This window comes from Paramisgurnus dabryanus, chromosome 5 (genome assembly GCF_030506205.2).
Source record: "Paramisgurnus dabryanus chromosome 5, PD_genome_1.1, whole genome shotgun sequence".
Lineage (NCBI taxonomy): Eukaryota > Metazoa > Chordata > Actinopteri > Cypriniformes > Cobitidae > Paramisgurnus > Paramisgurnus dabryanus.
Window position 1 is genome coordinate 30,188,602 of NC_133341.1, and position 23,714 is coordinate 30,212,315.

Sequence of the window (23,714 nt, forward strand, 5' to 3'; positions counted from 1 at the left end):
GTCTGTCTCTCTCTCTCACTCTCAATATCCAGCAATATGGTTGTATTGCAGTAGCCAGACGTTTGGATATTTCTATATTACTAAACTTATACATCTCCATGTTATTATAAAGCAGAGATGGGACCAAGTCACACATGTGCAAGTCTCAAGTAAGTCTCAAGTCTGAACCTTCAAGTCTCAAGTTAGTCCCAAGTAATTTTTTTCTTGGGCAAGTCAAGTCAAGTCGAGTCACAGGCTATGTCAAGTCAAGTCCTGTAGTAGGTCAAGTCAAGTCCAAGTCAAGTCACCTTATTATTGTAATTTTACCTGCAGAATCTGATCTTAATAAAGTGACAAGATATACAGTAAGTAACTATCAGTAAATTACAATAATTTGGATTTGCATTGTAAATACTCATGTTCAATAAAATACATCATGGAATCAAACAAAATTGTAACTTCATAAATTATTTATTTTTTCACTTCTGCCAACCGTGTTTGAAATTTTCCACATTGAGTCCATAAAACAAATAACAGCTTAACATCCAACAGACTCCTCTCTGAACACCTCCCTCTCTCTCAAACACAGTTTACGTACAACATTAAACTTTGTTAAATTTCTCCTCTCTCTCTCTCTCTCTCTCTCTCTCTCTCTCTCTCTCTCTCTCTCTCTCTCTCTCTCTCTCTCTCTCTCTCTCTCTCTCTCTCTCAAACATGCGCCCAGAAAAAATGAGCGCGTCGCACCTCTTCTGTTCGCGCGCCTAACGAACTTGAGCACGCAAAAGACGTGACATGTGAACCGCCCCTAACATTGTAGAAGCAAGTAATTTTTCTCTGTGTGTGTGTTCAGGTGGCAAACTTGAAAAATAAGTATTAAAAAAAATAAGTATTTTAAAAAATAAATCAAAATTATTTTGTCCACATTTGTCCCCAACACGGTATGATGAGGGCTACATTAGCTATTATTACATTAGCTAACTACCAACTAACCAGATATTAACAAAATGACAAGCACTTACTGGGCATAATGGCTCTTTAAAGAGTAACTAAACCCTAAACCAACTTTTTTTAGTTAATGATCTGTAAGAATGATGCTTTATTAGTGCTGTTCATTGATTTTAGTAATTTTTTTGACATTTGGATATAAAGTGTTTCAATACTACAATATATGGTGTAAAAAAGTCTGATTGCTGCCCTCTTCAGGTTGAACGGTGGCTACTGCAGTTGAATTTTCCCATTGGATGTTGGGTCCAAAAAATGACTCGTGACGTAAGCAGGTTCAAGCTCACCACGCTCTTGTTATGATCTCACCACACACTTGATACGAGCTTAGTTCGTCCCCTCTATCTTCGTTGGGATCTGCCCACTTTTCTTGCATTTTTCAAATATTGCCAGTGGGTGGAGTCAGGCTCTGACCAGGGGTTTAGTTACCCTTTAATTGCCGAACGAAATTGGAGGCTGGCCGTAATTTTAATGTTGCATTTCTTGCAACTCACTGTTCGTCTTTTGCCATCTTGTTGAAGCCGAAAGCGATGATCCTCCGTACCCCTCCGGCTGACATGTTGATATCTGATCTAAGTGGGCGTGGTGTGCGTAAGGTACGAGAGGGCATGACGAATGATAGTGTCGTGATTCAGTCATGACAACACCATTCTCAGCCTGTGCTCCAGCTGGGTCGACTTTATTTTTTTAAAATAATTTATATATTTTATATTTAAACTGAAAACATGATGTGATTAACACTCAAGTCATTCAAGTCATCATGTCTCAAGTCAAGTCAAGTCCCGAGTCTTTAACTTCCAAGTCCGAGTCAAGTCCCAAGTATTTTAATTTTTGTCAAGTCAAGTCACAAGTCACAAGTCCCCATGTCTGTTATAAAGTCATCAAAACTACATAATAACACACATGGAAGTGGCTAAAAATGGCATTATGATGAAAATGTCAATATCAAACCAACTGGCATTTTCAAGCAAATTATAGACTTTTCTCACTTTTATGAGAGATTTTATTTGTTGTGTGATTTGTAATACAACTCTTTAGTAAAATACCACATTTGCTGATATTTTGTATTTAATATGACATTTTTTATTTCTAGTGACTAAAACAATTTCTGGGAACCTGTATGTACTGTAACACTTTCAAACAGATGTGTTTTGGAGTTGTGAAGCATCATGGGAAATCAGGACGAGGGCATCAAGGTGAGTTGAAGGGAGTTTCAAACCTGTAAGATAGGGGCTTGAGGTTTTAATGTACAGTGCTCTCTCATCTCCTTCACCAGCTCCAGGGAGGATCTTAACCTTGTGCTGAGAGGAACAGACGATCTGTCTGCCTTGGGCCTCTGCCATGCCATCGCTGTAGGGGAGGTGGTGTTAGATTCTGCCTTTCACAGACACCATCAGGTGCCTGCCAGACACCAGCAGTCCATCTGCACCCTTTCTGAGATGTTTCACCCACACACAGGGCCTATCTTCGCAAATATATCCACCCACGACCTCAACCCCCAAAACAAACACGAGGTTATGAGATTCAGACTTTCAGTTCTGAAATACAGTTGGAAAAAATGTGCAAGCATGCCCAAATCAAATTCAGTCTTTTTAGTTCAGTTTTGAGTCATCTACACATATCTAGAGTTTAAAAAGAATTGCATTAGTAGTGCAAAATGTTTTGGGTTTGAATCCCAGTAAGCATATGCTGTTAAAATCTATAGCTTGAATGCATTGCTTTTGATAAAAGAGTCTGGCAAATGCATACATGTAAATGTAATATTCAGTTGTAATGGTTTCTCTGATATTCAGTTGGTTTCAATGACTAAAAATGAAATATTTTGTAACCCTACTGCAAAATAATAATAACTAGATTAGTATGACTTTCCTGTGCCAATTTTGTATGTTTGTATGTTTAATATCAAGGTCAAGCATCACAGGTTTGAAAGAGAAGGTTGTTTCACTAAAAGCTTATCTAATTTAGCGATGAGCTGTAAGCTGACCTAAACGCCCTCATGGCAAGATAGAGCCAGTGGATTTCCTTTCCTCCTCTACCATCAAGATGGACAATGTTCGGCCCCCTCTTTGGGCCCACGGAGACTGCACTGGCATTGTGGTTATATTGCATGTAATCTGAGATGCCACCAATAATTCATGGTAACGTGGGGTATGGCATATGACCGGCCTTGAGCGAAGATGCGTTCTTTTGGACCCATCCGTGGGGTCATCTGCCTGCCGACTTCCATTTACATTAATTGTCCCGGGTTTCTATCTCATTACTGCATAGCTGATGATCAAGGCTATGTATGAAGTGGACTACTAACTTATTTTGCAGTATACACTACTACACTATGGGAATGAATAATAAGTAAAACAGTAGGCCTTTACACAACAATTGCAACAGTATTGTGCAAGTATGAGGTAATTCCCATATGCTTTGAATGTTATAACAATACAAAATACGTAAAAACATGCATGTGTGCTTTACTAAACTATAGATTCCCATCACATTCCTTCTGCATTCAACGCAGCACCTGTGTCCTTATGGATCTTATTGTCTCATTTAAAGGGAGATGCATGGAGTTACCCTGAGTTGAGTTAATCCAGGGCCTCTAAAGAGGTTTAAAGTACTCTGGTTACACCTAATCTTTTTGCTTAGACCCAGCTGAGCCTGAAACCTCTTCTCCGTGATCGAAACGTACAAATAAAGGTCCTTCTCTCACCCGGTGCAGGTATGAAAGGCCGCTATGTGCTCGGTGGATTAGAGTGGACTTTCCCCTCCCTGTTTCTCAATTAGAGAAAGGATGAAATCGATGAGGGAAACAAAAAAGGACTTTTTGGGCTGTTTACAGAATATCTACTCTAACCCAGCGGACGGACTTGATAAACTTTTTTAATGTGTGCTAAATGAAAATTAAAAATTTGCGATTAAAATCTTAGGTTTAACAGCGCAAGTGCAGCTGTAGCAAAAGTAAAGTGCTATATTTAATCTAAACTAGGGATGTTAAAAGTTTAATCATGATTAATCACATACAAAATAAAAGTTTGTGTTTGCACAATATATTTGTGTCTATATTGTGTGTAATTATTAGCCTATGTATATGTAAATAAATACATACATGTATAAATGAAAGAAGAAAAAAATATATGTTTCTTAAATACATACATGTGTGTGTATTTATGTATACAAAATAATTACACACAGTGCAGACACATATTATGCAAACACAAACTTTTATTTTGTATGCATCGCGATTAATCTTTTGGCAGCCCTAGCACTGTTTATTTTATAGTGATGCATTTCAACATGACATCATGACACGGAATATTTGGAAATAGGACTACTAAAAATATTTTAAGGAGATTGAAGGGATCCATTAAAATAAATGGTGCCTTGTTACACTTAAAATATACTTTCCTTTGTACGTTTAGATCTTAAATTGAAATCTTAACTTTAGAAAATAAATCATGTATTTTTTTACTACACATTGACAGTTACGTTTACTGTGTGAAATTGGCCATGTTTAACTACGGTTAATATAATAACTGTGGTACTTTGTCATACTGTCATCACATTTCACAGTTCATTGAGGTTAATCTGTTATGTATTTGCATATTGCAAAAGAAAGAAATAACGTAATTGACTGAATTAACACTGTCAACATGACAGAAAACGCTTAACGATTCAAAATAATACATTTTAGTGTGAATGTAAGGTAATAAATGATTTTTAAATGTAGTTTAAGATCAGGCAGAGCTTAGGACGCCTCTCCCATCCGGCACGGGGTCCTTACAAGTTCACTGTCGCGTGCTTTGATTTCAACCCTCTGCGGCGCGTAGCCGTCCATGCAGGTACTACATTCACATTCATTTAGCACACAGAGTTGTTTAATTTAAACCTTTTAACTTTTGTATCTCATATTATCGAACAGTTTTATCTTATGCGCCTGTTTTTTCTTTAGCCTTTGTATTCACGTGATACAGTGTGCACGGTGTTTTGGTTTATCACTACTGTGCTGAAGTTGTTGAGAGTTTATCTCACCTGTCAACACATCACTGATGTACTGCGATCATGAATCATGTCTAGAGACAGAACGGAAGTATTTTGGCTGGTTTGAATGCTTAGGATAGTTGAGCTACAAATCTTTTAAGTTGATTTACAGTAATATGGTTAATATTTATTTTGATTAATGCATGTGCTGTGAAAACCATTGCATTATATTTTCAAACACATTTTAATTTTAACATTTTACAAAAATAGTTGAAATAGTATTTAAATGATAAAATAATAAGTGTTTACATATTTTAGAAAAGTGTTTGAACATTTTATGGTTGTCAACTTAACTAAAACATGCCCAGTTAAAGAGTTGCACATATGTAACCCTGTTAATGAAATTCAAGCTATGCATAATTAATTATGAGATTTGGAGCATCAAAGTTTGATATTGTTCATTGAATTCAATCTTTGACATGACCTTACTAAGTCATATTTTAGCCAATAGTAAATCACAAAAAAGGACTTTAGCTGGGTTTTTTTACAGACTGGGTCACATATGGTCCCTCTGCTAAGAGTCCTAGGACATCTGTGTGAAAGGTGATAAATCACAAATTCAAGAACAAGCATCATTCGTTTGCCATTTAACTTGACATTTTATTATCTAAAGCAATGCAATTTGTGCATTGTGTGGAAATGTACCTTGAAATTCTTTTTGTAGGTGCAAATGAAGGAGTGGACATGAAACCGTCTTTATCTGTCTAGTAATCCCGTATCACCCAATTCACCACTGCAGGTTAACAGGTGATAATGCTCGCAGATAAATGAGCGTTACCTGTTGGTCTCTTTAGTAATCGGCACTAAACCCCCTTAAGTCAGGAAGCAGTGACAAAGTGGCCACCATCCCTGCCCTCACACACACACTAGAGCAGCAATGCATTCAATCCTTATCTATGTCAGCCCTAGCGTGGCATTCACGCCATGGCCAGAAACAATGCAGCTGTCGCTCAGGTCCGTCAGTCAGAGCGACAGGCTGACAGTGGGTGTGGAAGCACTTGTGTCTGACTTTAGCTCTCTATCTTCCACACAGAGCTGTTTTTCCAGTCCAAACACCCCCCCCCCTTCCCTCCTGTTCCCCTACAAATGCACGGCAGCACAATAAAGGGCGTATGTACCCCATACTTCCTCAGATGTTTGTTTAAGTCAGCTTTAGAATGGACGTGAAGGTCCGTTTGCCACATTTGCTTCCTCCACCGGGAGAATTTGGCTTGCTTTTTTTGGTGTTGGGGGTCGTGCGTATAATGGAGACAGAAACGCTGACTAATACATTTGTGAATGCTACATTCAGTGAGATAGAAATGTCAGTGAAGTAACCGGCAGGGAGGCAGAGGAGATAAGAAGAAAGAAAAGAATGACTTGAAGCCAGAGTATGAAATCATTAGAAGCTGGGAGTACCGGCTGTTGTGCCACCCTATGGCTTTCAAAATGAATCTACTCCCTATCTGCGGCGGCCCTTTGGTCTTTTAATTACAATTCATTGATGTTGTATCGGGAAACATTTTGATAGCTTTCAAACATTCAAAAACGTGGGAGTAATGCAAGTCTGGTAAGCTTAGTAGGTGGAGCATTGTGTGTTTTACAGTGCAAAAGATTGTAGATTCGAAGCTCAATGAACACTAGTGGTTGACCAACATGGGCTTTTAATGGCCGGTATTAAGAAAGTAATGTGGCCGATATAACCCGATCTGAGATAAACAGGAAATTCGTCAAAGTAAATAAACATTTGTTATGCATAATATTTACAAATATACCCTTCAAGTACTTGAAAAATATTTACAAGGCTTATGTACTGCGGACCTCACTGTACTGTTTGAATAAGAGTTTGCTGCATGCCCCAGTGTTTTGTGTAACACAACTTAACATCACATTAAAAAGTGAATAATGATAGGGCTGCATGATTTTAAAGAAAAATGCAATATGCGATAACTTGCTAAATGATGCGATAAACAATATGCAATGTAAGTTTGTGAAATCATTTTGAAGTAAAATATATTTAAATACTAAAAATCATATAACATGCGTGTTTCACATTTTTTCTGATCATTGATCATCTTCCACACGTCAGAGCACACAAGCACTAATTCATGTGTTTGCTAAAACTGTGAATATACGCCTATATTGCCATATGCACAATTACGATATTTTAATAATCCGGGTATATTGTACGACCCTAATTGGTCATTTTACCGCCAATCAGACTACTTGGTAGGCAAAAAGCAGTAGGCGAGGCAAGTAGTATGTCTGAATTTATAGTTTTCCAAAAACGGTAATCTAAGGCTGCGTCCAAAACCGCATACTGTATAGTAGGTACTGAATAAGATGAAGTACCTACTAACTTGCCGTTAAAACATTAGGTACTGTATCCTGGTAGTATGAATGAGATTCAGACGTACTACATCCGCAACTTAACGACTAACTTATGACGATGAATGTCATGTGATGTATCAACATGGCGGATGTAGTACGCCCAAATTCATTCATACTATTCATACTTTATAGTACGTACAGGGTTCCCACGGGTCCTTGAAATCCTTGAAAGTTTGTTAAAGGTGCTCTAAGCGAATTAAGCGTTTAAGACCATAAAACATTTTTGTTACATACCGGAAACATCTCCTCACTATCTGCTTGCTGCCTGTCCGCTGATCAAACTGTAAAAAAATGCGATCTCTGTAGACAGCCCAGGCTTCACAAACGGCAATATCAACAAATGGCCAAACCTAGCAGCACAAAACAAAACAAAGTATTCCAGCCAATAAACGACAAGAAGGATTTGGGGGTAGGGGTTGGGCGCGTTCATGAAAGCACGGAAGGGAGGGGAGGGGGAGGAGTTAGCTACGCTCTGTCTGTTTGAAAACAGTTCAAACATCAACAGGAAGTGACGTCGCACATTATTCGCTTAGAGCGCCTTTAATCTGGCGGAAAATATTCAAGGACCAGGGTTTTTGGTTACGTTTTTGAAAATCTACATACATACAGGTCATTGAAAGACAAGTGCTTGAGTCTATTTTATGCAATTCGTTTTCTGAAAAAAAAAATCCATATTATTCCCTGTGTAGTATAGTATAATATCATAAACATTCTAGACTTTTTAAGCACACGTGCTAAACTGTTTGCTTTAAATGCTTATATCTTCAGTATGCGGATGTTGATTCATACCAAAATGCTTTTTTGCATAGTTTGACACATGAAAACATTTGGGGTTACATATTTAAAGGTATTGCGGAGGATTTTCTTTTTCCGGGTGGATCATCAAGACTATTGGTCCTCCTAGTTGTCATTCAGGATTGTTGCGCAATTGCATTTTTTTTTAAAGTGGAGAAGGCAGATATTTTCTAAAATTTGAGAAAATCCGCTGCTATACCTTTAACTGTTGTTCCCTGAGAAGGGAACGAGACGTTGTGTCTCCCTTGCCATACTTCCTGCTTCCCTGTAACGCCGTCTTTGGCAATATTTCAGATAGGGATATACTTTCTGGCTCCCGTGTCACCCTGTCTTTGTCGTTAAGCCCAACAATTGGTTGAATTTGATGTACACATTCAGACGGACTTACCCCTGGAGGCGTCCCGAAAGTGTCACCGCAGTGCCGCAGCGTGAGTTCCCTCGAAAGGGAACTGTCACAATGTCACTTAAAAACATGATGTAACTTGGCTCTCACTTTTAAATGTGTCCCCACATTTAGTTCTTGAATTTGAGGGTATTGGACCTGGAAAGTCCTTGAAAGGTCCTTGAATTTGAAGTTAACTAAGGTGTGGGAACCCCGTACACCCTGTTTTAATGGTCGATGAGTAGGTACTTCATCTAATTTATTACCTACCGTCACAGTAAGCAATTTCGGACGCTGCCGTAATGTCATTTTCTTTATGAAAAATTTATTTAGGCTGACTGATCGGCCAATGGCGTTAATGCACCCGATAAAACTGATTGAAAAATGTATAGCTTCAATGCACTGTAAGTGGCTTTGGATTACTTGTATGCATTTGCAGACACTTTTATTTAAATGTCTGTGCAGAACGACTCATTTATATGCTGTGTTGTTGCTAAGGTGTTCGAAGTGGATAAGCGTTTGTTCGTTTTTTATGCTAGTAATAGCACATCTCTGCATATTACTAGGCTACTGCAAAAACTTAAAATTTAAGGTGCAATCAGGGAGTTTTAGCGGCATCTAGCGGTGAGACTGTGAATTGCAACCAATGGCTCAGTCGAAAGGTCACCTGTCCTTTTCGAAAAGCATAGTGACGCTATGGTAGACTCCATAGGACAAACACGTCATCGTCTGAGACAACGTAGTGACAAAGCGTGCTCTATACACTGAAAAAAAGATTCATTGAATTTAATAATTTTTTTTTAAGGTAAGTGGTTGCAATCAATTTATTTAAGCTACATTTCAATAAAAGTTTTATATTTTATTTTACGTTACTAATCTTTTTTGTTTACATGTAGCTTAAATAAATTGATTGCAACCACTTACCTTAAAAAAATGTATTAAATTCAATGAATAATTTTTTTTTCAGTGTAGTACAGTTTGTCTGTTTAGGGCTACTGTAGAAATATGACGGCAACTTCCGACTTAAGAGGACCTGTGCTGTATGTAAATAAAAAATGGCTCATTCTAAGTAGGCTTGCAGCGATAGTCGGTGAAACGGTGATAACCGGTGCTTCAGCCTCTCACCGGTTATATCACTTGCCCACCGCGACACAGTCTTTCACCGTCGTTTTGATATTTTCGTGTAATTAAATCATTTAGTTTCGTTAGAGAGAGCAAACACTTACAACTGAATGTGTCTGTTGTCTGAATTCAGCAGAGCTGAACGCGCGTCACGTCACAGAGCAGCAGGTCTCAGATTTCATTTATTCCTGTCAGAGTTTGCAAGGCGAGCTGACTGATCAGATGATGATGATAGAAGCCTCGTGCTTACTTGTTTTTGTTATAATATACATATATGATGTTTAAGCGAGATCGTTTTGTTGTTGTGTTTTTCATTGGGAAAAATATTAAACCCATCATTCAAGCAGCGCTTTTATGGATAAGTAGCCGGTTGCTCTGCTTGGGACTGGCGGATTCTTTGAGAATTACCTGCGCACATTGACTCGAGCACTTAATCAAACAAGCTGTGGCACTCGCATTGCACGCAAATTCATAGGCGATTTAACACAGCTTACGCAAGCGCTTACGAATGCGCATTTATAAGCCCCTCCCACTCGGTGATACCGGGATCACCGAGTTTGTGACGCGCCGATTAACCGGTGGGAAAATTACGTCACCGCAGCAACCCTAATTCTAAGGTAATAAAAAACATATCTGTTTATTATGTAGGGTCTTTCCAAACCACTGATAATATAGTTATGTATATATTATTTTAGATTTAGATCCTCCTAAATTTTACACATTGCACCTTTAATATGAATCACACTGATAAGTCCCTCTTTTAAGTCATGTCTTCATCTCCCATGATGCAACAGTTCAACGATGATGTTCACTTGATTTGAATCCTGTCAGGAATTATTACATATACTCTCACAATCTCCAAGATCTAAGTTGGTTTAATTTATGAATGACAGCGGCCTGGGCAGAGGTGTTTGGCTGCCCATCACCGACGATCCACCGACTCCAAAGCTTGAGAGGAATGTGGACTGTCTATCCCCCTCTCGATCTTTGAAGCCCACATTAAAATGACTGTGCTCCCCCCTCCTCTTGTATAAGTCGCAGCGCAGGGGGCACAGAAAGAGCCTGTGTTTGATCTGAAGGTCGCCGGCCCTCTGCCCGTGTTGAGAGATACCTGGCTGACGTGGCTTCTTCTTATTTAATAACATGAAGGGGAAGCGAACTCTCTCTCATAATTAGGCCTAATTACCAAGCAGGTGTTGACAGACGACCCAAGAAGAGACAAACTGCCTTTATCCCGAGTCTTAGAGTCAGATTACTGGAGCTGTCTTATCTGTTACACAGAAAAACTCTCTTTTAGCATCATTCCATCAGAAGAAATGGGAATTCTTGATTTATTCCTATAACTTTGGCTGTGAATTTAATACCTTTTCTAATTCAATTCCTAGTTTTGCCAACGTTAATGTTTTGTTAATCACGGTCCAATCACAATGCTTCCTTTGAATCAATCATTCATTGAATCATTGTTGTGCTTAATTGGGTGGAATGGGGTGTAAATGTTTGGACCCATATGATTTATGCATCATTGATAAATTCAAGACATTCAAATGATGAGCAATGAAAATGAATGGGGACTGAGATTTAACATTCTGCTTCTGTCTCCTATTGCGCTACACAAGCGTTTGGATCGACATGAGCGTGAGTGAATTGACCGAATTTCAATTTTAACGCTCTGTGTTGACACACTCAGTCACGCTCCGCCTGCAAGTCGAAACAAAATGTTGCTCAATATAAAATTTGTCAAAGTTGCCACGCTAGTGCAACCGTGTCTTGTCTTTTCCACCTAGTTCCTCAGCCTGTTTTTCCACTCCATCCTTATCTCATACTTTTTCCATCTTTGACTGACAGGGCTGTATTGGTACAGGAATGTTTTGATGCGTTGTGTTTGCACAACGAGAACATGCATTTCCAGACCTGTGTGTCAAACAGCCCTGCTGCAGCTAGCTGCACAATAAGGGTATGTTAATCCTCTTTAAACCAACAAAAACCTTGCTGTCACACAAACTCATCCAATAGAGCGGCCCACCAGCTTTTCGATGAATGCTTAAAGGAACCGTTTACAAAAAAAAAGAAACTCTGACTTTATTTACGTGTTCTGTATACAAAAGGTCCAACAATGACTTCTGCTCTCTATTACAGGTTTTCTGAAGCCATACAGTTGTTTGATAAACAGACAGAAGTATCTCACACAGGTTTGTGTCCCCTTGCAGGGTGTAATTGTATTTTTCCTGCAATGATCATTTCTTTATGCTTTAAAATAGCTTAAATGTAACTCCCTTTCATGTCTCATTTAGTGTACACTATGAATATGCTAATTAGTCCCCGCCTCTACTCAATCATAGATAGTACTGTGCAAAAGTCTTAGGCCACCATCAACAGCTTTGTTGTTTTAGCAAAGTTTTAATGTCCATCCATATTTATTTTTCACTTCTTTTTTAAATACAAACAGAAAATACAGGAAATATGTACACAATATTAAAAACAAAACAATTTTAAGAAATAAATGTCGTCTTCAGGCATCAGTCAGTATTTAGTGTGACCTCTATTGGCACGAAACACATCTTGAGCTTTTTTGAGGAGACTGAAGTAATTCGATTAGAATTAGAAATTAGGATTAAATTTTATTTAGATTTAAGAGATCCTGTAGCTGCCTGCTATAGCTCAAGTGGAAGGGGAGTTTACCCTAAATACTTGACACTTCAGCTTATACTTTTATGTAAACCCATAGTAATGTTACGTACACAGCAAACGTGGGGCATCGTGTTACTCTTTCTAGATTACTCACGGGATTTAACTTCGTGTCATGCGGATTTTTCGCTCGAGTTGAATATTTTCAACTAGGACGAAGACGTGTTGGAGGCGAAAAGCGCGTGTTTTCGCGGCAAATGCGCTGCCAATATCGCGTCATTCACATTGTCACATGCAAGGACGTGTCTGATCTCATCTTTGCATTGACTTTGTAATCTACTTGCGCAAATTGTTGAACTCACGTTCGGTGTGAACCCACAGTAAGACTTTTGCATAGTACTGTAATATATACATAGATGCTACATTCTGCAGTTCCTGACACGTAGCTGCTAAGTTCGGTTTCACAATGCATATGTGTTTTGTTTTTTTCAGCGCTAATGTTAACAGCTTACACATTGTGTGAGACACATGCCGCAAGCTTTAATTTGTGGTTCACATGGCAGTAAATAATACGGTGATATGATCATGCAGGCATGCGCTTTTTCTGTCTTTTCTGCTCCGGACGTTCACTTTGTTAGAAAACCATACCTATTATATCAAGAAGACGCACGTTGATAACCATGTTCAATCATATGCAGAACTTGCACAGAGCAATTGTCATATAACATCAAGGTACTGTAAGATCAGACTGCTTGTTATGCTTTCAAATTGCTCTTGCGACACAGTAATGTCACTCGCCTTTCGTTCTGTGCAGTGCCGCATAAAATTAAGAGAAAGGTGTCCCCCTACTGGTTTGGGGGGCAATGCATATGCACATCTTAAGAATGCTTAGCATTAAAATCCTGTTTTTTGTCATTAAGGAAAATCCTCTTGAAATCATCTGAAGTAGCAGTGCAGTGAAGTTTCAGTCTATGCATTCTTACATATTTATGGCTCGAATTACTGATCCACTCGTTCAACTTTGTTGACATGATCCTTTGCATGTTTGTGACGTAGGAAACAAATGTAGGAGGCGGCGATTTCAAGCCATATATTTGAGAATGATGAATTTGGACATGATTTTTCTTAAAGCATATTAAAAACACCACAAAGACATGTAAAGAAAAAAACTTGATTTTCACCACAGGGGGACTTTAACTATCCCAAAAGGGAGGTGCACACAATAACCTTAGCATTTCAAGGTATGACTGCACAATATATCATTTCAGCATCGACATCGCCAAACATGAAAACTTTTTTTTTCCTTTGCCGGTGTTACAATAAGAACGGTTTCACAGGTAGAAAATCAAATTCAATAACATTTCACATCATGATAGACAAATGAATACGGTTCCATGTTCCATATGGTTTTATTAACATGGTCTGGTCGCTTGATAAGTAGTAGGCTGCATGTGTAAAACCATCACAGAGCAATTTTTCTCAAGTTGCCACCCCAATATAAAGAAATATAGTTCCCCCATTATTGTGCAGGCTGGTCTAGTTCAAGGTATACTTCAGAGGGACAGGTAAAGCCATTATATCAGAATCATACTGATTCAGACAGCCGCCCAAACCCCAACGGTTTAATTTCATCCCCTATATGTGCAGTAGACAGGGTCTGGCTCCTACACAGGCCTGATGGCGACTGATAGTCACGGGTTCTAATCCTACAGCATCTCTCTTTTCTCTCCTGTTAGAGGCTGGAGGGGCGTTCGGTGACTGTTTCCTTTGTGAGAAGTGGGTACGGGGCGGCAGGGGGCTCGACTCTTAATTAGGAAGGTAGGGCAGCGAAGAATCTCCGCTTGACAGATTAACATGCACAATTTAACCACTAACCTTCCGAAATGAGCTTCCCCAAAATACCTGCGGCTCCGGTTTCAGCGCGAGGGCAGAGGTGAGCAGAAATGACACTGAGCAGAAGGTTCTTCATTAACCGAGCGATATCCAAAAATCTGTAATATCGGTCACCACTGAAAAGTAAACCGGTTATTTGTGTTTTTGGGTATGTCATTTAATAAAATTGCTTTAATTGTGACTTTTGAAGTTTGCTGAATGTTTCCCTGTCTTTCATAAGTTGGGGAAACGGATAATCCTCTTATGTTTCTGGTGCATCCAAAAGCGATTTCAAAGAGTTAATTATGTTAAAGTCAGGTTAATACCACAGCTTATTTTTTCTTTCATTTTTCAAGTCATATACAGATTGAGTTGTTACAAGGTCTTATTATCTAATTTCCTTCTGAACTTTTGTGGTCTGTTGCACTACTTTAGCTTTCCCTACGGCAGACGCGCTTCTGCTTTGAAAACCTCCGCAAGCTGTTGATAAAAATGAAACAAGTCCGAATCGTTCTGTTTACGGTAATTAATCTGTCTTACCCCTTTGATTTATGACGTACAGCGTCAGAACTTTTACAAAGAGGAAGAAAGAGAGAGAAAATACATAATCACATGCCCAAAGGCTTTTGGTCTTCATTGAATAAACCAAGAGATATGTGTTTACATTGTATATGACTCGAGCAGATTCTAATAATTACATGAAAGTCATTGAAATAATTTGATGATAGTACCGATGTTCATGAACGAATGGACGCTGCTGTTGCATTATTTCAGCTGTTTCTGGATGAAGGCAGATTGCTCACTGACAGTGAATCATGTTGACACAGTTCAGGGAAAACTTCCTAATGTCAAGTTTAAAATGAATTTGCGCTTAAGGTTCGTGACAAAAACACACGTGCACTTTTGTCAGTGCAATTAAAGTGTTTTTAAAGAGAAACTATTTTCTGATTCACGGTTTTACATTTCCTTTGATGTGTATTAGTACATTTTAACGATATGCAAAAGGTACAAACCCCAAAGGTAAACGAATTATCGTTTCCAAAGTAAATCTCTTTTCCTAGACTACAACAAACACCTGGATTGTAAGCAACAATTTACTTACTGGGCCTGTTGATTTGGACAAGACCGACATTATCATAACTCCTCCCGCTTGGACTCACAGCCTGTAAGTTAACTCTTGTTAGCATTGCATTGTGACCGAATCTTTAAAACGTGGTAAGGAGCGTCACACTTCCGGCTAATGTCAGAGGTATTCAGGCCAATCACAACATACAGATAAGCTGGCCAATCAGGGACACAGTGCTTTTCAAATCGATGAGTTTTGTACAAAATCAATGCAATTGAGGAAGGCAGGATATCTGGAGCTACAAAATGTATGTGAACAATTATGTGGTATAATTCAAACACATTGCATTTTATCAAATACACAATATAACCTCGTTTTTTAGCAATAAAATAGATGCACTTTAATACTGCAATTTAAAACTGCATAAACCACCTGTTTTATGATTATGTTTGATGCGATTATGAGCTTAATCACATTGTTTTTATCAAAGTATTGTGTCTACTCGAGGTAAAGTTTAATTGCAATATTGGCAAAATCATGTGCATGTAAATGTGGTAATTTTGGCCTAATTTAAAATATTCACACAGTACAAGTTCGGATGCGTTTTTATGCTCCTTTTGATTGCCAGGATATAATCTGCCCGATCATCGACTGTTTTAAACAATCGTCTGATGGTGGAGAAAAATGCTTATATCCCTAGGTGCTCAGATGCAAAAGCTGCTAAATGCCATGTGCGTCAAAAATAAGATAATGATATTAACTGAACGCTTTCGGCACATATTAAACGTTCATCAAATAGTTTCACATTAAACCTTCTTAATCTTGACATAATTCCATTCAATAATTTTGTTAAGTGCACATAAGATGAACCGGGTGAAAGCTGGCGTGCAAAAGAAGTTTACCAGAAATATTAGGATATTGATCAAAAATTTCAGCCTTTTTTCAGAAAGGACTTGGGGTGTAACAATAAATCGTGACACATGTTGCAAAGGCCATATATAATGCACAGCTCTTTCATGCACTACGGCTCTTTGATCAGTAGGAAGTTCTTATCAATCTAAAATCACTATGAGTTTGAGTCGTTTATAACATACATTTGAAAAGCAACACTCGTCAGACATAATCATTATAAATATTCTTTATTATCATGAAAATAGCTGAAAAGGTTTGAAGAACAGCGTTATAAATATGCTGGAATGGAATGGACATCACATTTTTTTGTGGTTCAAACCAATAAAAATCTGATCAACCAATAAAAATAAGGCATGCTGATTAAACACCTGAAAATCAGGTCTGAAGGGGTTAATCACTGGTTAATTACCTTTTAATTACTATTCAAGTGAAATCAAAAGAGCCTGATAAAAAATGGGTTTTGCATCTGAACTCCTCATTTGTTTTCTCCTAGGTAGATTACGTAATTCAGGCATTATCAGTGCTTATTTATTTTTTCCATTTAAAAGGGTGAATGCTTTATCAGGGCCTGTTTTAAGTACTATATTTTGTACATCAGTTGCATCCATCTAAGATATCTGATTTGACCAAGTTTGTGCATTCATCTGTAATTGATCTGGTTTTGTCTCTAGGATACGGACCGTTGATGTAGCTCACTGAGGTGTTACCGTGGCGATGGCTCGGCCTCCTCCGGACCCTCTGTACATCTTGAGGGGTTCAGGGGCTGCAGTGAACACCCTGCACTTCTGCTGTGATGTACAGGGACCTCCGCTGTTGTACTCTGGGTAAGTGTTTACAATTAATGGCAATCACAGTCACTACCTCACTGCTGTGAGACTCAAAGCGGCAACCTTCGGGTTACAAGATCGACTTTCTTACCACTAACCAGTCATAATGGATTGTATTGACTTATATTGTTTTGGTTATTTTTTTGTGCTTCAGGTCTGGTAAAGGAGCAATCCATGTCTGGAATCTGACCACAAGAAGACCAGTGCGTGTTCTAGAAAGCCATGCTGGCCACTCTGTAATCTGGCTGCACGCTTTTAAAGACAGCAGTAGTCTTATCAGGTATATTTTGTCCTGCTTTCTGTGCATGTGCCTTTTTTTTATTCATTTATTGGAAATGTTAGAGGGAAGCTGTGGAGGTGGAGCCAGAGGTACAGTATAGGATTGGATCTGGCCTGCAATGATCCCATAACCATCACCCTTTAAGATCATTTTGAAAACCACCTCTATTAGGAAACTTGCGGTATGCGGTATTAAAAAAGTGAATACAATTATAAGCTTTACACTTATGCAGTAGCAGGACTAGGGGTGGCCGCAAAGTTCACATTCACTGCTCATTGGCGCTTTATTGGCCTTAAATACACATTCCTGTCTTTGCAAATATTCTCATAAACACAACCATTTCGGTTTTAAGAGAAAGTAAATAGCTGTAAAAGAAAACGCTTGTGTAATTGTACATTCACACGGGTCGTCAGTAGAGGTCGACCGATATGTCTTTTTCTCTGGCCGATGCCGATATTTAGAAATCAGGGAAGCCGATATGTTTGACCGATTTTCTATATGTACATAATAATCAAAATGTTCTCATCATTAGCTGATATTTTAAATGTAAAAATGTCACTATTTAAGTCAAAGTATTTAAAAAAATTATGACTGGTCTTTCTGAAGAGTTTTACAACCTCCTCTTCACCATGCATTTATCAGACACAGATATTACCTGACACTCTGCTGTCATCATCTTTGATCAGTTTTTTACCATGGCTTTTATTGCTTTGTAGGATAAAATCCCATTTGGTAGACCTGATAAATTATTTATTCATCATAAAGTTAACATAGTAAATGTCTATGTTTTTTAGTTGAGACTGTTATTTAGGGCAAATCTTTCTAAACACATTTACATTCTCATTTCTGAGGCGCTATAAGTGACTGATTGCGCTGACAGTGACGTCTTGTGAGTTTAGTGTTGGGACCGATCTGTTGTTTCAACCGTTCATTCAAACGAATCTGTTCAAAGGAGTCAGTTCGCGAATCGGACGTGCTGTGATCTAATCCAGGCTGAGCAGCGCAAAACTGTAAACAAAGTGTTACTGTAACAACACGAAAAACATTTCCTCGGTGGATATGATTTGGTCTTCCGACCTTTTGCCATCGAGTCAGTTTTGTTTTGAGTAATAAAAGCAGGGAGACAGTTTAAAGACAGAAAGCTTTCGCGCGCGGCTCTGCTCTCTCTGTCACGCAAACAAAACTCATCATCAGTCATTAATCACATGAAATGAGCCTAATCTTTGCACGGACAGTGCACCGTGAGACATAAGCCCATTGCGCTATTGTACTGGCTGCTTAATTCGCGCGATCCCGCCATCCTTTACTAAAGCTGTTTGTGAACAAGGCACGGCTGCACACACACGGGAGCGATCTGCTTGCAGCAAGAGGCAGCGTCACGAGTTCTACAACAACACTTAGGTGCCCGCAGATGCGCCTGCCAATTAATCGGCCTAATTTTGCAGCAAAATTGGCCAAAGCCGATTTTTTTAAATATGCCAAAAATCTGCCAATTAATCGGCCGGCCGATAAATCGGTTGACCTCTAGTCGTCAGTGTTAACACTTCTCATTTACTTTAAATGGATGACATCACGCGTTGCCAAACTGAATTGTGGATCCATCAGAGTCTCGTCACTGCTGCAGAAGTTTTTCAGTCTCCTTGAAAGAGTTCAAGATGTGCCAAGAGAGGTCACATTAAATACTGACAGCAGCCATTTTGTTCTGAAATGTTTTTTTTTTGTATTTTAATGGTCTTTAAACTTTGATAAAGCTGGTGGTGGCATTGGATTTTTGTGCAATTCTGTACACTGCAATGATGAAGCAATGTAATAAATCTAAAAGAATTCAAATAGCCATTTTTTTTAAAGCTTAAATAAATAGTTCAGCCAAAAATCAATATTAATGTGTCGTCTAAATGAGTTTGTTTTATGTAATATGTGTGTATGTTGTCAGTCAGGGTCGAGACATGCGTGTGTGCGTGTGGGATCTGTCTGAAGGCCGCGGGACAGTGATGGATTCGCTCTTCACGGGCAGTGTAGGCTTCTGTCAGTGCTCTCTGCTGGAGACCCAACTGGGAACCACTTTACTGGCTCACCCCACAGAACACATGGATGAGGTGAGATGCTACACAGGAGAAATAATATAAATATGTGACCTGGACCACAAAACCAGTTATAAGTAGCATGGGTATATTTGTAGCTATAGCCAAAAATACATTAAATGCGTCAAAATTATCTATTTTTCTGTTATGCCACAAATCTTTAGGATATTAAGTTAATATCATTTTGTTCTAAAAATATTTACTTTTTGCACATATTCCCTGTATTTTCTGTTTGTTATTTAATAAAATCATCAAAAAATGTATATGGAGAGCTTTTAAAACTTTGCTAAAACAACAAATTTCATGGTGAAAAAAGTTTTTTGCACAATACAGTACATTTGCAATGTTTATTTTGTTATGTTTTGACAAAGTTAAAGGTGATTTTTTTTTTTGTGTGCACCCTCAGAATCCAGATTTTTAAATAGTTGCATCTTAGCCGAATATCATCCTATCCTAACAAATCATGCATTAATGGAAAAACGTATTTATTCAGATGATTTACATCTCAATTTCAAAAATTGACCCATAAGACTGCTTTTTTGGTCCAGGATCACATATGTGATTATTTAATCTTATTCATTATATTAATGTTATCATACACAATGTACATTTTGGGGTTGGGGATTGGGGTGGCACCATGGCTGAGTGGGCAGCACTGTTGCGTTACAGCAAGAAGGTCCCTGGTTCTGTGTTAACGTGGGTTTATTGTGGGTACTCCAGTTTCCTCCCATAGTCCAATAACATGCAGTTTAGGTGATTTGAAGATAACAATGAGCCTTTCCCCAAACATGTTTACAGATCAACTGCTATGGATTAATTTGTGTATGGATTAAGGGTATAGTTCACCCAAAATTGAAAACTCTCATTTTCTCATGTTGTTCTACACCTGAAAGATTTTCTTTTTTCTGATAAACACAAAAGAAGATATTTTGATAAGTGAGGGTAAGCACACAGGTGATTGTAACCATTGACTTCCATAGTAGGAAAAACAAATACGATGGAGGTCAATGGTTACAATCAGCGGTGTCCTTACCATAATTTTTACCAAGAAAATATCTTCGTTTTTGTCCATCCGAAAAAAAGAAATTCATACAGATTTAGAACAACATCAGGATGAGAAAATCATGATACATTTTTTATTTTTGGGGGGGTGAATATAGCATATTATTGAATATAGGAATAGATGCTGGAATGGCATTAAGAATAAATAAAAAATTTGTCAGACTAACACACATATCAATTTGATCTAGTTCTGATCTGTTCTGCAGTTTTAGCCAGTATTAAAATTAATTATTTTAAACAAAAGGTTAGCGTAGACTGGCATAAGGGGTACAAGGCCTTGGAATTTTGTGTACACCATCTACTGTTGTTACTACGTCATACACAGTCAGAAAAAAATGTCAAAATATGTACCCTAATTATCACTGGGGCTATATACCCTTTTAAAAAGTACACCTTTGTTCCTAAAGTGGTCATATTAGTACCTCAAAGGTACCAAGGTATGCATATCTTTACTTAATAGTACATATTACAGTGTACTTGCGCATAGTGTATGTAGGGTTGCAAAGGGGTGGAAAGTTTCAGGAAAATTTCCTGAAACTTTCCATGGAACTTTTATTTGGGTAATTTTGGAAATATTTCTAATTGGATACGAATTTACAGGAATTTATAAGAATTATTTGGAATTTAGGGAAATGGTAGTGTGTATTGTTACAAAAGATTTTTATTTAAAATAAATTGTTCTTTGTTTTAAATAAATCTGTTCTTTTTTACTTTTTATTCATCTAATAATCCTGATACTTGCGCTCATCAAGCCTGGATTGATTTGATCAAAAATCCTGTAAAATCATTCTAGTAAGCAGTAGGTAGGGATCTAGGGATGGGCATAATTAATCGACGATCGATAATTGATTGTTAAGAATTTCATCGATCACGTTAATTTGTTATCAATTAATTGAATGCATTTTTTTTCATCTAACTCCTGTTTCACAAATACTGCGTATGCAGTGCGTTTGCGTATGTGTGCGGCGAATCCGTCAAGCACCCGTTGCAGTGCGCTGCTGACCGCTTATTCTGCATATAAAACGTTCATGTGATTGACACTTTCTGTGAACACTTTTCCGCATAAACAATAGAACAAAGCATCATTTTTTTTCACAAAACAATATATGTTAGATATTATTTGACAGACTAGTAAATGTGGATTAAGGATGTTTAAAATCTCTAGCCTGGTGGTCAGGATCTGATTGGATCAAATCAGCAGTTTTGCAATGCTTTATTTATCTCCACATATATCATAAATAAAAATAAGCAGAGTAACTTTGCAAGTCTACCCTTCCACATTATATATTTCCTATGTATATGATTTCCAAATAATAAACGAGAGTATTCAACGACAAAAAGCGTCTCATATGGAAATAAATCCTCACAATATTATTATTTCTCAAAACTTTATGACAAAAATAAGCAACTGTATGAATTCAAAGACGCACACATTATTCCGCATGTATTTGAATATTATACAAAAGTATTCATATAACGGCACGTTTCATATGGCAAATAAATATCCTCACATTAACATAACAGCATAATGAAATGAATAAACAGACAATGAAACAGGATTGAAATATAAATTGTATTATTATTACCGGAAAAAAGCAATATTGCCAAAATAATCTCTGAGGTAAATGCGTCAAAAACGCTGTTACCCGCACAATAAGTCTAAATGAGCAATTAAAGTGAAAAAAGCATTATTGGCCATGTCTCAAAACTTTATATGACAAAATATATTTAAAAGAAATGTATACTTACAGTTATTCAAAGATGCACATATTATTCCATATTACTCCCGTTTATGAGCACGTTTGTCTCTGGCCTCGCTCTGTTATGTAATAGATTGACAGGTGCGCATCTCCGTCTTTCAAACATATATAATTTTGTAATTACTACCTTAGGAAAATTAGCCATGATTTTATCATTGTGAAAATGTTTTTTTTTTTTTGCAGATTAAAACGATTTGTATTTCCACAATTGTACAACAAATACCATGGTTATGGTATATTGTGGAGTTGGAGACCATAGTAAATGTGTGTCTACTGTTGTTTTACAACAAATAAAAACTAAAAGACTATGTTAGTATAATTAAACAATGGTGAATGGGGCTCACAAAACGCACGCTGTTTCACACATACTCAGTCTCCTCGGAGCGGGAGTTTTCGGCGGCGGCTGGACTGACGGTCACCATGGGTTGCGGTCGCGTCTGACCCCAAAACATGCTTTTATTTCTCAAAAAAAATCAGTAGACTGGTGCAGAAGTTTTATGCGAGTTACTAAAGTTAGTTATTTTTCACGAGGCTTTAAGTAGCCTAATTTGTTATAGCCTAATGTTAGGAAGGCTAATATCTTGCACTTTCTTCTGGCTTGAATAATTTTGAGTTACATTTTGACAAAACCTTTCAGATCTAAGTATTATGTTTTTTGTTTAATTAAATGTTAAACATGAATCTGTTTTTTTTATTTATTTTGGAAATAATGAGGTCTCTGTTAAAGAATGCTGGCTCGCAACTGCAGGTTCCGCTGCTTTAGAGCACCGCACATGCACGCAAATAAATGTTTGAAACATAGTTTAACTGTCTGCCACAAGTTGATCTTGTAATAAAGGTCTCATCGAGGAAAAACACGCTGTATATTTGTATTCATTGCATTTTTTAAGTATAAAAGTTAAATAACAAATTTTATTATAAAAATATTAATGATTAATCGATAGTCGATCGTTAATTCTCCCGACGATCGACAAAGAAAACTTAATTGAATGCCCATCCCTAGATGTAACGGTATCAAAAATTCACGGTACGGTAGTATTTCAGTAGGGTGCCCACGGTATGGTAATTATTGAAACATTTACAGGAAGAAAAAAATATATGAAGACTTGGAAAAACTGCCATAAGTGTTCATTAAACAAGACTGAACATTACAATGTACAAAGTGTAGTGTAGTGTTAACAATTTTCATAAAAAGGACAAAAATAATTAGACCATGTAATAAAATAAAAATAAAGTTTCAGTTTAGTTTGTCAACTTTAAACAACTCCCAATCAGTCAGGTTTTAAGAATTGAGTCACTCCCTCAATTGACCTAGTTTTTATTATTATTATTAATGCTAATGCTTGATACTCCTATGAAAGCAACAGTTGTGACTGTAGAATCAAGAAAAGATGATGGGTTTTAAGCCGGTCAATTCCTGAAAACAAAAACAACCCAGTAAAAATGAAAATAGCAGCTTACTTATTGTAGCCTGATTGTAGCTGGACTTAGAGCTGAGGTCAGCTCACTCAATACAGGGGTTCGTTTTTTGTATGTGCATCACATTT

At 37.6% G+C, this 23,714-nt stretch overlaps 1 protein-coding gene across 2 annotated transcripts in view; it reads left to right on the forward strand.

The window, feature by feature from the left end:
* Positions 1 to 4,748: 4,748 nt before the first annotated feature.
* gnb1l (guanine nucleotide binding protein (G protein), beta polypeptide 1-like) overlaps positions 4,749 to 23,714 on the forward strand; it is a 42,098-nt gene continuing 23,132 nt past the window's right edge. The window contains exons 1-5 of one of the 2 annotated variants that reach the window (XM_065250860.2): positions 4,757 to 4,814; positions 11,819 to 11,871; positions 16,829 to 16,981; positions 17,139 to 17,264; positions 19,198 to 19,360. In XM_065250860.2, coding sequence (XP_065106932.1) covers positions 16,872 to 16,981; positions 17,139 to 17,264; positions 19,198 to 19,360 — 399 coding nt within the window. In that variant the 5' untranslated portion in view covers positions 4,757 to 4,814; positions 11,819 to 11,871; positions 16,829 to 16,871. Of the gene's footprint in view, positions 4,815 to 11,818; positions 11,872 to 16,828; positions 16,982 to 17,138; positions 17,265 to 19,197; positions 19,361 to 23,714 lie in introns of both variants that reach the window. The other variant, XM_065250861.2, reaches the window with a different exon arrangement.